This window comes from Bombus fervidus, chromosome 12 (genome assembly GCF_041682495.2).
Source record: "Bombus fervidus isolate BK054 chromosome 12, iyBomFerv1, whole genome shotgun sequence".
NCBI lineage: Eukaryota > Metazoa > Arthropoda > Insecta > Hymenoptera > Apidae > Bombus > Bombus fervidus.
Genome location: NC_091528.1, coordinates 557,282 through 569,377, shown reverse-complemented (window position 1 = coordinate 569,377; position 12,096 = coordinate 557,282). Strand labels below are relative to the sequence as shown.

General features: G+C 37.6%; 1 protein-coding gene and 2 long non-coding RNA genes across 3 annotated transcripts in view; 1 reads left to right on the top strand and 2 right to left on the bottom strand.

Annotated features, from left to right (window-relative positions):
• LOC139992940 (uncharacterized) overlaps window positions 1-12,096 on the bottom strand; it is a 91,073-nt gene that overhangs the window by 29,152 nt on the left and 49,825 nt on the right. The window lies entirely within an intron of this gene.
• Window positions 1-12,096, top strand: part of LOC139992939 (uncharacterized) — a 92,854-nt gene that overhangs the window by 65,668 nt on the left and 15,090 nt on the right. The gene's annotated exons all lie outside the window — the stretch shown is intronic.
• Window positions 109-2,648, bottom strand: LOC139992935 (cytochrome P450 9e2-like). The gene has a single exon (XM_072014251.1). The coding sequence runs from the start codon at window positions 2,560-2,562 to the stop codon at window positions 985-987; it is 1,578 nt and encodes a 525-aa protein (XP_071870352.1). The 5' UTR covers window positions 2,563-2,648; the 3' UTR covers window positions 109-984.

The window sequence follows — 12,096 nt, the reverse complement described above, 5'->3', positions numbered from 1 at the left end:
AGGTTATCGCTGATGAAAAACAGATATGGGAAACGATAGTTTGTTCATTTTTTTAATCGTTTAATAATAATACAGTGAATAACAAAAATAATAACAAATTTTATTAACGGGAAAACACCTTTTTTATAACAATGTAGAAAAATATTAGAAGCATAGCAAGATAAACAATCAAATTCTTATACATAAGTTTAACAAAATAAGTTTCACAAAATTTTACGCAATACAAGAGTACAACATGACAACAATATACAATACATAATCAGTGTAGCACAAAGATAGAAGATATTGCATTATTTCACAAACGCATTCTTCTTATATTTTGATTGTAGGGTAATAAAAGAAGTCGAGTTGGTCGATGTATTTATTAACAATGCTGCAAATTCTGTTGATGATATTATTACCGAATGTCGATTTGCAAATAGGCATATAGAATAATATCGAATGCTGAAGGCATAGGAGGGAATGTTAAAGTTAATTCGTATTATAAGATCAGTACAGTTAATTCTGTTGTTCCAAATATTGCATAATAATGACAATTCGTTAACAGTCTTACGCTGCTCTACTAACAATATATTCAATTGGGACAATAATCGCTGAATAATCATGATCTTTATACGGCCTTAGGACGCCTCTCTTATACGCAAGGAACCTGAGAAAACGATGTTGGATATTTTCCGAAAGATAACAGGATTTCTCAGTGCTTGGCGTCCATATTGCCGGTGCGTATTCGAGATGAGATAGCACCAGCGTAACGTACGATACTACAAGTACAATTACGTGTAACAAGTGTAATTTAATGCGTTCTTGCGTTTTACAGCATGAGATTATCTCAAGTAATTGATTTTTCAAACTCTGACATGTCAACTATATTTCGCAAGCTGTACATTACATGATATTAATTGTTTAATGATGCGAACGTATAATGAACGTATCATTTTAAAAGTTTAAAATTTTCTACACAAGGAAATTAAAGGTTATTTTACTTTATATTCCATTTGTACAAATTCCATTGGCACCTCCGTTAACTTGGGCAAAGCGATAAGAACTTTTCCTTGGCTCAATGATCAACCAGAATCCATTTTTCGCAGTGGCGCTTATCACACCTTTCTGGAATTCTAACGGAGTTGTCGTTTTTGGTCCGATCTTGACATTGCACTTGGCAAGAAGGTGACACAGCAATACCTTCATCTCTGTGAGTGCAAACCGGTTTCCGATGCACATTCTGGGCCCAAGGCCAAATGGCATATACGTGTCCGAGTTCAAAATCTTCTTACCATTTTTATAGAATCTGTCTGGATCGAATTTCAGAGAATTCTCGTAGTATTGAGGATCGTGATGAATCGCTTTCACAGGAATCCAAACGTTCATTCCTTTCTTGATAGTGAAAGGTTTGTCACCGGGTAACGCAGGTGGTAGTTCGAAATCTTTAGCACATAGCCTGTCCATGAATATAGCTACCGGATGGAGTCGCAAGGATTCATTCATTACGGCATCTAGATACTTCATCCCACTAAGAACATCGTAGGTTAATTGCCCGTTGTTGTTTTCCAATGCTTCGTCGATTTCTTGCTGTAATCTTTCTTGAACATCTGGATTCTCGGCTAACAGGTGCGTCGCTATGCAAATTTGCGAGGAGACGGTATCAAATCCGCCGAAGAAGAAGCTGAAAGCGTGAGAGGCCATACTTTCCACGCTCATACCTTTTCCTAGCTCTTTCTTTTTGTTAGTCTCTAGCAATAGTTGTATAACGTCCGATCTATAAGCGCCAGTCTTTTCTCTAGTTTTGACTGTGTCTATCACGATATCAGAGAAAAATTTCGCGATATAGCTTTCTACGTATTTAAATTGCAAGAGTTTCGCTAACCAAGGGGCGTTTTTGTGCATCAACATTGTTAGAGATTTTTTGAAAGTCACTAAGGTTGTACCTATTTTACCGTAGACGTAAAACACATTATTTGGATCTTTTATTGTGTCCACGGAGACACCGTACACGCAGGTAGCGATCACGTCGTTTGTATATTTACTCAGAAGATTCTTCATATCCATTTCACGCTCGTTCTCCGGCAGTTTCGTTAAATGGTCCACGAATTTGACCGCGCAATCGGACATCAGTTTGTACATGCCTTTTATCTTGCTAGAAGTAAACGTGGGAGACAACATATTTCTATGCTCTTTCCATTGGTCACCTCTCTGAGAAAATAACATTCCACCTAATAAAGGGTCCACTTCCTCGTACACTATGGGACGATGGTCCGGAAATTGTTCGACGTTCTTGATGGTGACAGCTTTAATGAGTTCCGGATCGCGGAGCATTAGAACAGGCGTCAGAAATTCGTAGAAGCCAACATATTTCGCTTCAGGATGTAATTGATAAATTTTGAGAACAAAATCGTGCATGGTGCACTGTCGCCTAAGCAAGGGACCCATATTTCCAAACAGTGGCGTCGGTGGAATATGCAGAATTCCATGCTTCTTGAATAAATTATGATTTCTCGTTGTAAAGTAGTAAATAACGACGAGTATTGCTGCCACTATGGACAAAGCGATCGGTAAATACTCCATGGTAAAGTAGACGGTATAGGTGCCAGAGTTTAGCGATGACGGTATGTGCACTGTATTATCTTACCAAGAAGACTAAGAGTCGGCCTATGTGCGCAGTTCTTATATAGGCGAATTCGTTTCTGCGTATCAGTATGCAGGAGCGTCTCGATGTTGTGGAACTCTTTGCGTTTGACGTTCCATCGCATTCCACTCACATTTATGCCCTGATTTATCAGCTGTTGGTGATAATAAGTTTGACATATTCGACATAGATTGCAATTAGTGATTGCATAATTGGAAAAAAGAAGGATCGGCGGAATTTAGGCCGTAAGATTTTAATTAAACATACCCACAGCCTAGCTTTCAAGGAAAAGAAATCGGTCGGTTTATTTGAAATTTTTAATAACGAATCTTCGATATAGTATTCGTTGATAAGTTCTTACGATCGTCTTCTATCCAGCTGACAATATATTTATTTCGTAGTTGTGGAGCTGATTTGTTATTCTTATTAAAATACTTTTCCCACTGAAGTTCTCAAACATTCAAGTATACAAATAAAAATAAATGTTTGCGGGTCGATTATGGGGGTGGGGTGTTTGCAGAGCGGTTTTGGGCACAAGGAAAATATTCAATACTTTGACCTTATGACGATGATGATACGACGATGATATGATACTTTGATCTTGTGTTGTGGGATATAGTCGGTGAGATTGGTTGCTCTAAATAACCACAATCATTCGCGTAGTTCGCTTATCGTTTTGCAACGTCTTACCTTGAGGAAGATAATACGTATACAATATTTCTTGATAAATAATTCCACTGATTGTGATGCAACATAAATTTTGTCGTGATTCGAAAAGAAACTGGTTTATTTACTTAACGAATTAATGAAGATGATTCGCCCAATTGCAGCACTTTAAAGTATTTGTTAATTGCTTCTTATACGTATAAAACATTACTTCGGAAGGAAATTGTATGAAAGAACATCCTACACGATGTAACAATCCGTTGTTTACTATTTTATTTGTTTATCGGCTCACGGAGATTGTCTCGTGTTTTTATTTCGATATGTTATATTAAACTTGCCAGTGCAATTTTTGCTGTGTAACTGTTATGCTACAGGGGGTCTAAAATCGAAAATTTTCCTGTGTTCTGATTACTGTATTATGTTATGTGACTATTTCTACGAATGCTTTTTTTCGTATAAAAGACAATTTAGAACAATATAGACAATTTACGACAATTTACGGCGTAATTTAAGGCGATAAAGTGTTAAGCAAATCTTGTTATATAACGAACATTCTAAAATATCGTCAAGAAATAATAGTCGATACAGTCTAGTACTAGTTTGGTTATTTTGATATCAAAGAAAAATTAATTTTCTTACGTTTTCAGATGACATTATCTAAATATATGTTTCGTAAATGTAATGTAAGAAGTTATGTAACGTAAAGGTTACAGAAGACTATGTAAATGTTATCATGTTATTTTGCACTACATTGAAAGAAATTTTACTTCATGCTCGGTGCGCGTAAAGCAATATGTATTCGATTTTGTGTAAATCGATCATCTACCATATATTTCGTTTAAACGCGCTTACCGAGTATTCTTACGTATATCGTTGTATTATTATTTTTAATATTCTTCGGATTTCTTTTTATTCTTGCTTCGGTAACGATATATCCGAAATATTTTACTTTTAAATGTTAACCGATTCGATTTATTACCGAACCTTTTGTCGAAAATTATAATATTCGAATAATCCAATTTGTAGAGAAATAACTATCGTTAACGATAGTTTCGATCAGTGGACGAATAGGACCGCGACAATGCGTCTATATTTTAATGCTTTTGGATTTCTCTTTTTCCTTGAGTCGATCGTCGAAATTAGTCAGCAATGAATTACGCTCGAAGTAGACGGCCGCGGGTTATTTGGATGTCTCTCTTGAGCGGCACGGAACGTCGCGTCGCCTCAGATCCAGGATATTGCGAACGATGGGATCAACGTACGGAAACAAAGCCGGCCACTTAGCGGCAAATTAGCGATGGCTGCGGACGCCACTGTCGCTCTTCATTACACCAGCACCCTTGCACACCCTTGGCATCCAGCGTCGACCGAGCATCTCCCCCTATACTTCCAGGGCTAACCCTCTTAACATCCTGCAGACAATGCAACCGCCTATCTTCCTCACTACATCTCGACCAATTAAATCTCCGCTATGACGAAAAATCCGTCTCCAATCACCGGTAATCGCTTAATTATTCCATGCCTAGGCTATTCATTCTCTTCCTCCTGCTTCTCCTCCTTTTTCTTCTTCTCTTCTTCTTTCTCTACATTTTTTTCCTTTCTTAAATATATTCCGTATCTGGCGAAAAAAGATTTCCAACATTATCTTAAACAAAACATATATCGTATAAGGTATGCGAATGAATAAGGTTTTACGTAACTTACGCCGCATACGAACTACGATATACTTTTTCAACTCGGTGAAGGATCTGAAACGTTCAAACGAATATTTCATACGTAATAATTGGTACTTGATAAATAATTGAAAAAAAACTTTGGAGTATCTTAAACAAGTTACTAGATGATCATAGAGAACGGAACGATGTCGTGGTCGCGATTGGCGTCGCGTATTTTACATCGATATCGCTGCGATTTATTTCCAATTTCCGAGAGCTTGCACCGCCATGGTTTTCCTGCCCGCGGAAATTGAAGGAAACCGAAGAAGAAAAAGGGCGGAGGGCTTCGTGCTCGAAGCGTACCACTCCTACCCGAAAGTGAGATGACGGCTGGCCAGAAGGCTGGTAAAGAGTAGGGAGACTTGTGTATCAGACTCCATTGTTAAAGCTTGTTGAGAATATGCCAATAGTCTGGAATTCAATTTGACTTGCGAATCACAAACACCGTTTAATATACAGCAGACAAGGAGGTGGCGGAAACCGTATGACTGCTTGTTTGGCAGATGACAAATCGAGAAAAACGCAAACAGATGCATGAAGGAAGTTGCTTGCACGCGGAATGCTAATTCGATATTAATCTCAATGATAGCCTCATGAATACTCGACCAAGATGAACTTGATAATTTCAATTGATTTGTCGCATTGTTTACCTGCTCTTTCAGAATATTTAGAATTTCGAACTTTTTCATTTAACAAAACTGCTATTGTTATTCTCGATGGTATTTCACATACGAGTTGAAACTTTCAAATTCCACTCGTTAGAATATCATCGATTATCACGAATATACTTAATGCGATATCATACTTCTATCTCTGTTTTACGATGTAATACCTTTATAAAGTTCGTCGTTAATAGAGGATATCTTTCGAAATGGCGAAGATTCTTCGGATAGGAAAGTAAAGTACAATCACCCTCACCGTAGGTGCTATTACGATTTTTATAATTTTATTCTGTAAATATATTTTTTAAAAAAATGTAGAATTTCAAGAAAAACAAATACAACTCAAGATTACACGTAACGAATTTGTGCAATAGTTAATGTTGGAATGGTTATTGTTGGAATAAGAATCTGATGTTCTTCTAAGAGAATTTATCTTCTATTTTTATTCACTGCTTGTCGTTATTTCGATTAGAATAGATTTTCATGTAGATTGCATCGAATTACTGGCGTTAGCATCGTCTTTAAAGAAGTATTGCGCGTTTTCTAATGGACAGCGTAGCGATTATGCAATCGAACCAACTGATGAAACACCTCTCAGATTTTATACAAGAAATTAAAAGGTAAAAGGAATCTATTATTGAGTAATTTGTAAGTACGTGTCTGTGCATTGTATCGACAAATAACGAATACTAAAGCCGTGTAATTTATTCGGTATGATGCATCTTTCAGCCGAAGGAAAAATAACTATGTACATACTTATTGTTAGCTGAATCGACTCGATCATCGAGAAAAAACTCTTGTGGAGATGAAAGGTATTCGCGATATTTCTGATATTTTTTTCTTATATAAATCGAAATTGACTATTAAGTTTGAATAAAATCTTCATAATTTAGGACGTCTGGGATAAATATAGAAAGAAGTAAGTGTCTATATCAAAAAATTAATAATATTTCGTAAATAATATCATTAATTACTTTGCTGATTAAAAAATTATGTAATAGACTAACGTTTTTCATTCTTATCAAATAATATTATTAGGAGGAAAATGTTATTAAAAAAGCTAGTCGATATACGAAGACGAAGGAGAAATTAGCACACGCGAACGAAAGAGGTACGATGCGACAAAGTCGGGTTCGTTCAAATTTGTTTCTACTCCGATGCCGTCATTAGTTGAGCTGAGGCGAAACATCCCTCGGGGAAATATACCTTAATAATAACTTAAGAGCGATCCTCTTTCTTCCTCTCTTCTTTCTCCCTTCTTCCAGTTTCTCTTTTTAGCGTTTATCCCAACTAGCTTCTCACCTTTCTTTCGTCTTCTAGTAAGTGCCTTCTCCATTTTCTTCCTTTTTTTTATTAAATTCTTTCTCAACTTTCGACGGTTGTAACGTATTATTTACATTTCCGATAATTTTTACGGTATACGGTAATTTATGATGTAACACAATATATTAATTTTGTGGAAAATATGTGAGACGTAGTAAACGATAGGTTGGTATTTCTTTCCCTTTTCGATCAAAATTCACCGTGCAGTCTTTTTTTCTCGGAATGATAATAAGATGATCGGCCTTGTCACAAAAACTGGCGCAGTTAAGCAATTATGTAGCTAAGCATTCGAGAGCAAGTTAGAAATACAATATATATATATAATAATATTTTATGGAAATATTAATTAAGTGCAACGCGTGAGTTGGTTATCCGTAATTTTTTTTTTTTTTTATTTCAACGTGAGTTCTGACCGATTAAAAATATTTCAATATTTCGAGAGAAATTATTTCGACGTGCTTCTGTAATTTATAAACTATATTACATTATATTTTCTTATCGTGTTAAAATTGGCGATTATCGCTAAACATAATTATACAGCAAAAGATATAGGCACTAGATCGAATGAAAATAATTCTAGTGCCTATTTTTTAGTGCCTAATTTTTCGTTTATTTAATGCTTCTTTAAAAAGGAGGGAAATATCTAAAACGTCTCGTTTGTGGAAGACTGACGTTCAATTTTCACGAATAGTCGCCAGGAGACACGAGCATCTACTCTTTCCTTTCTCGTTTTTTAGTTGGAAATTAAAAGCAGCTGGATGCTTCCTCGTTCCGAGCCCGGAATTCCCGAGAGCAAAGTTTCTCAACAAAGGCTGGATTTCTTTCCTCGTTGTTCGCTTCTTAAACGCTGACATAATGTACGAGCTAAGTCCCTTGAATCACCCAAGAGATCGGGACATCCCGGTTTCATTGGCGGAACGTTCCTAAAATGAGAACGTAAATCCATACCATGTTGAAAGGTGATAATAAGTCTTGTTTTTCAATACGCTTCGGTTAGGTAAGTATTGTTACACTCCGTTTAAGAATTTTCTGAACTAAGATTTACAACCAATGAATTCATTTCTTGAGACAAAGATATTATTCTCTAGATTTCTCTTCAAAATCTTCACTTTCTTGCTTACCGACTACTACGCTTATTAGCACTAATCCGCGAATTAACGACTCTGACTATCCAGCCGGTTCGATCGACAGTAGTCAAAATTTGTTGTTTCATTCTAAAAGGCTAATTTCACGTTTGCGCCGGGCTAGTAGTCACGAAAGTCCGGCCAGACGAAACTTGAAAGTTTCGCGCACACCTAAATGGGAAAGAGGAAGAACTTTGACTGAATTGAAGGCGACAAATTTGAGAAAGAGACACAGAGAGAGAAAGTAAACCTTTAATGATCCTGGACACACGAGTCGTAGAGAGGAAAGCTTCGCTTCCTATCGATGACAGAAGAGGAAAGAAGAAAGAGGAAGAAAGGAAGGGAAAAGAGGAAAGAGGAAAGAGGAAAAAAGAAAGAGAAATGAAGAAAGAGCAAAGAGGAAGAAGAAAGAGGAGAAGGTGGCTGGCTTGGTCTGCAGGCATCTGCATAACAAAACGCGCAATTAATAAAGTTCCCGGTGTGGAGGGCGACCACAAAAGAGCATTTCGTCCTTTCACCGTGCTCCTGCAACCTTCCATCGCCTTCCTCTCTGTCCCGCCGTCATTTTCCCCTTTTCGTCTTCACCCCTTCGCCGAAACGCGAATCGCATGGGTGGGGGCAGAATGTAGGTTGGCGGAGTCAGAGGGGATCGTGGAAACAGGCAGACACCTAGCTTCGGGTTAAATAAGTCAGGCTTTGTAAGGAATCCTCCGTGAAACGTGGCAATCTTTGCTACGCGAAACTGTTGGGTACGTATTTTTAATATTTTACCGGATACTGGCTTTTCTGCGTTGTTTCCACTCGCTGGATTCGCGGAAGTGGACCTATTTTCGAAGCTTTTCGGCAACTTTCAGCAAGATCGGGCCGCATCGAAGATGATTCTTTTGTGAGAAATGGAGGATTAAATGTAGGATAGTAAGAGCTTTGAAACTAACAACAGATCTATTTGAGTTTTATCAAGAGATTGTTACCAATTCACAAATCTGATTTTCGCGGTTTCTACCCAAAGTATGATGCTACCGATCGAGTTAGAGGAGCAAATAGAGCAATAGCGGCATAAGCAACAGTCACGCAAGAGAACATTCTCACACTGCCTCGGTTCTAACCGGAGCTTTCTTTTCATTAAAAGCCCAAGCAAACTTTCGAATGAAAATTCGCTTGGAGGGTGTCTGAATTGAATTGCTTGTGCTACCGACCGCTCCCGTCCTCCCTTTTTACATTCTTTCTCTCTCTTTCCCTTTCTACGAGCCGTCGCGTCGCGTCGGTGCAATCCGAAAGTTTCCCGCGTAAAATGCGAGTCGCATTATTTATCAAACGGGCAAGGAAGCAGCCGGCATCGGGCCGAGATTTTAACGTTGGTTGCCATCCTGCAGTTGCCTCCTACGGTAAACAGCTTTCAGTCCTCGGTCGGCCAAAAGTCTAGCTGGTTAATATTTCAGACGACTTCGAGCTAACTTTATGCATACTTACGTCGCGACGCGTGACTTCACCCGCAACCAGCATACCATGCTCCTCGATCCGTTCCCGCGCTAGATTTTCCAATCACCGAATTTTACACCGATTCCTCCCGTTAGCTACGATTTCTCGATACAAAATTGTTCGCAAATAATCTTCCCGCGAGATTATTTTTACCAGTTACGGCGAACTGATTTTATTAACGTGGAACAGAGTCCCCTACGCTATTTTTCGATAGTTTCGTTTTCGCACTCCCGCACAATGTAATTCTTGTCCGTCAAACGTCACGATCCACAATTTCTCGCTTGCTTTTTTTTCTAAAATTCCCTTTCTGGTATCGATATATTCAATACACCTTCGCGGTGTAAATTCCGCAAGGGAAAGCGCTATTCAAAAGCAAACAACGACAATAACAACATAGGAGAATAGCACAAAGGTTACAAAGTTTGAAAATTGTATACGCGCTCTTTCGGTGTCGAAGTTTAAAAATTGAGGTATACGCGCTATCAGTAGGGAAAAAATTGAATAGTTCGGTAAACTTAGTTCGTAGAATTAAACAGTACCTTCATCAAAGCGATTAATTCCTTCGTGCATCGTTTCAGCTGCGTTCTTCATTAATTAAACGCATTCTTTGATCGATGCTATTTTTGTGCCTCAACGTAAAATACTCGGGTGAAAAAAATGCACACATCGTATAATAAAAGAGAAATAATGGCCACCTTTGGAAGTAATTATTACGGAATGCAGAATTTTTTGTAGAAAAGGGAACATCGATAAATACGCGCGGATGTCGTCTGACGTCTTTTACAGAAGTTAATAAAGAAAATGTCTTCTTTGCGAAGTTATCGAAGGGTATAAAATGGAAGAAACGCTTGTTCGTGGTGATCTCTTCCGGTAATAAACACGACAGATTTTGCTTCCTTCTTCTTACTCTTTTGCAGAAATGATTAATTCTTGAATATTCAGATATCGTAGACCGTATGCAATAAGTATTTTGTGATTATACAAAGTTCTACTATCTTGTCCCGTTGTTAATTGTTTCCTACTGAAACAAAAGCCACGTAAATGTAACTCAGAATTGTTTTACGCGAGATAATAGAAATAAGACAATCTAAATGTTGGCAATAAGTTGAAAGATTTCTGCTGCTTTTTAAGGAACAATTATTTTTTATAAGTATCACGTCCGTTATTTCCTTATCATCGTGTTTCATTCGCAGCTTCAGAGGATGCGTAATTCTACGAAATTTTATCGGCATCCCTTTCTACGACGATTCTATAAAAATAATGCATCATCATCGTGCAAACGTAAAACATCTGTATTGGGTAGGCGTAACCTTTCGAATTTGATCGTAAAATTTTACACGTACTTTTGAATTAATCAAAAGAATTCATCTAATGAAGTAGAAAAATATATGAAATATTCTTCATTTTTCTCTTTCTTTTTTCTTTTAAATGGGTCGTCGTATTGGTTTCGTAGAAAAGTCAGTTTTCCAAGAAATCGGTTTCTGATAGGTAGTTTACTTGTAAAAAGGTAAAAAATGTTTTTTTAAAACGTGGGCAAATACGATATATTCCTACATTTCTAGGTAGATATACAGTTTGGTAGTCGATCTCGGTGCATATAAAAGAACATTCGCACGCGGTTGCAAACACGCGCGATCACGCGCATACAGGGCAACGTTTCAACCGGAAAACTGACAGGGTGCCGTGATCGATCGGCTCATCAAACATCATGCCATATTGTTGACTGAATCCCTTTTGCGGGGCTGCGAAGCTAGACGAGCTGAAGCGAAAAGAAGAAGAACCAAGAGGAAGGAAAGGAGCCAGCTAGAGTGTCTATTTTTATTACGTGGTTTAACCTGACGGCGATTGCGCGAACCGGAGACTGATGGCGTTTTTATACACACCTGCGAAGAGATAAGGGAAACTACGAAAAGATCGTGTATCCGTCGGAAATTAATATGGATCCTCGTTCTCTTTCCCTTCTCCTCTTTTTTTCCTGAGAACTTTTTGGGAAACAGGTAGGCGCGTTGCTCGCGTAAATATCCAGTCGTTTGGAAAATTCGTAGACTTTTTGACAATCGATTTGTCCCATCCTATCCCACATGTTATATATTTTATAAGAATCAAAGAGAATCGTCGTAACAATTGTTTAATTAATCGTAAATATATTTCGCATTTTCCTTTTTGTATTAATGCTTTATTTTTCCGAATATTTGCGCAAATTTACCTAATTTATTCGGTTGTGTAGCGAAAGAGTGATCAATTGCAAGTTCGAAAAATAGGAGATTGATGAAGGGCCCGTTTGATTTTGCGGTTTATCCATCATCTAACATCGATGCACTAAGCGTTCAAAATAGAAAGGATGGAGATTTAAGGGAACTCTTGATATCTTTTCTGTTAAGCGGGATCGATACTTTCAAGGGTAGAAAAAAAAACAATCTTTTCCGGTAAATATAAATTACGTATAAACACGATCAAAATCTTCCGTACCGTAAATCAAATATTATGAACGATAATCTGTGAAT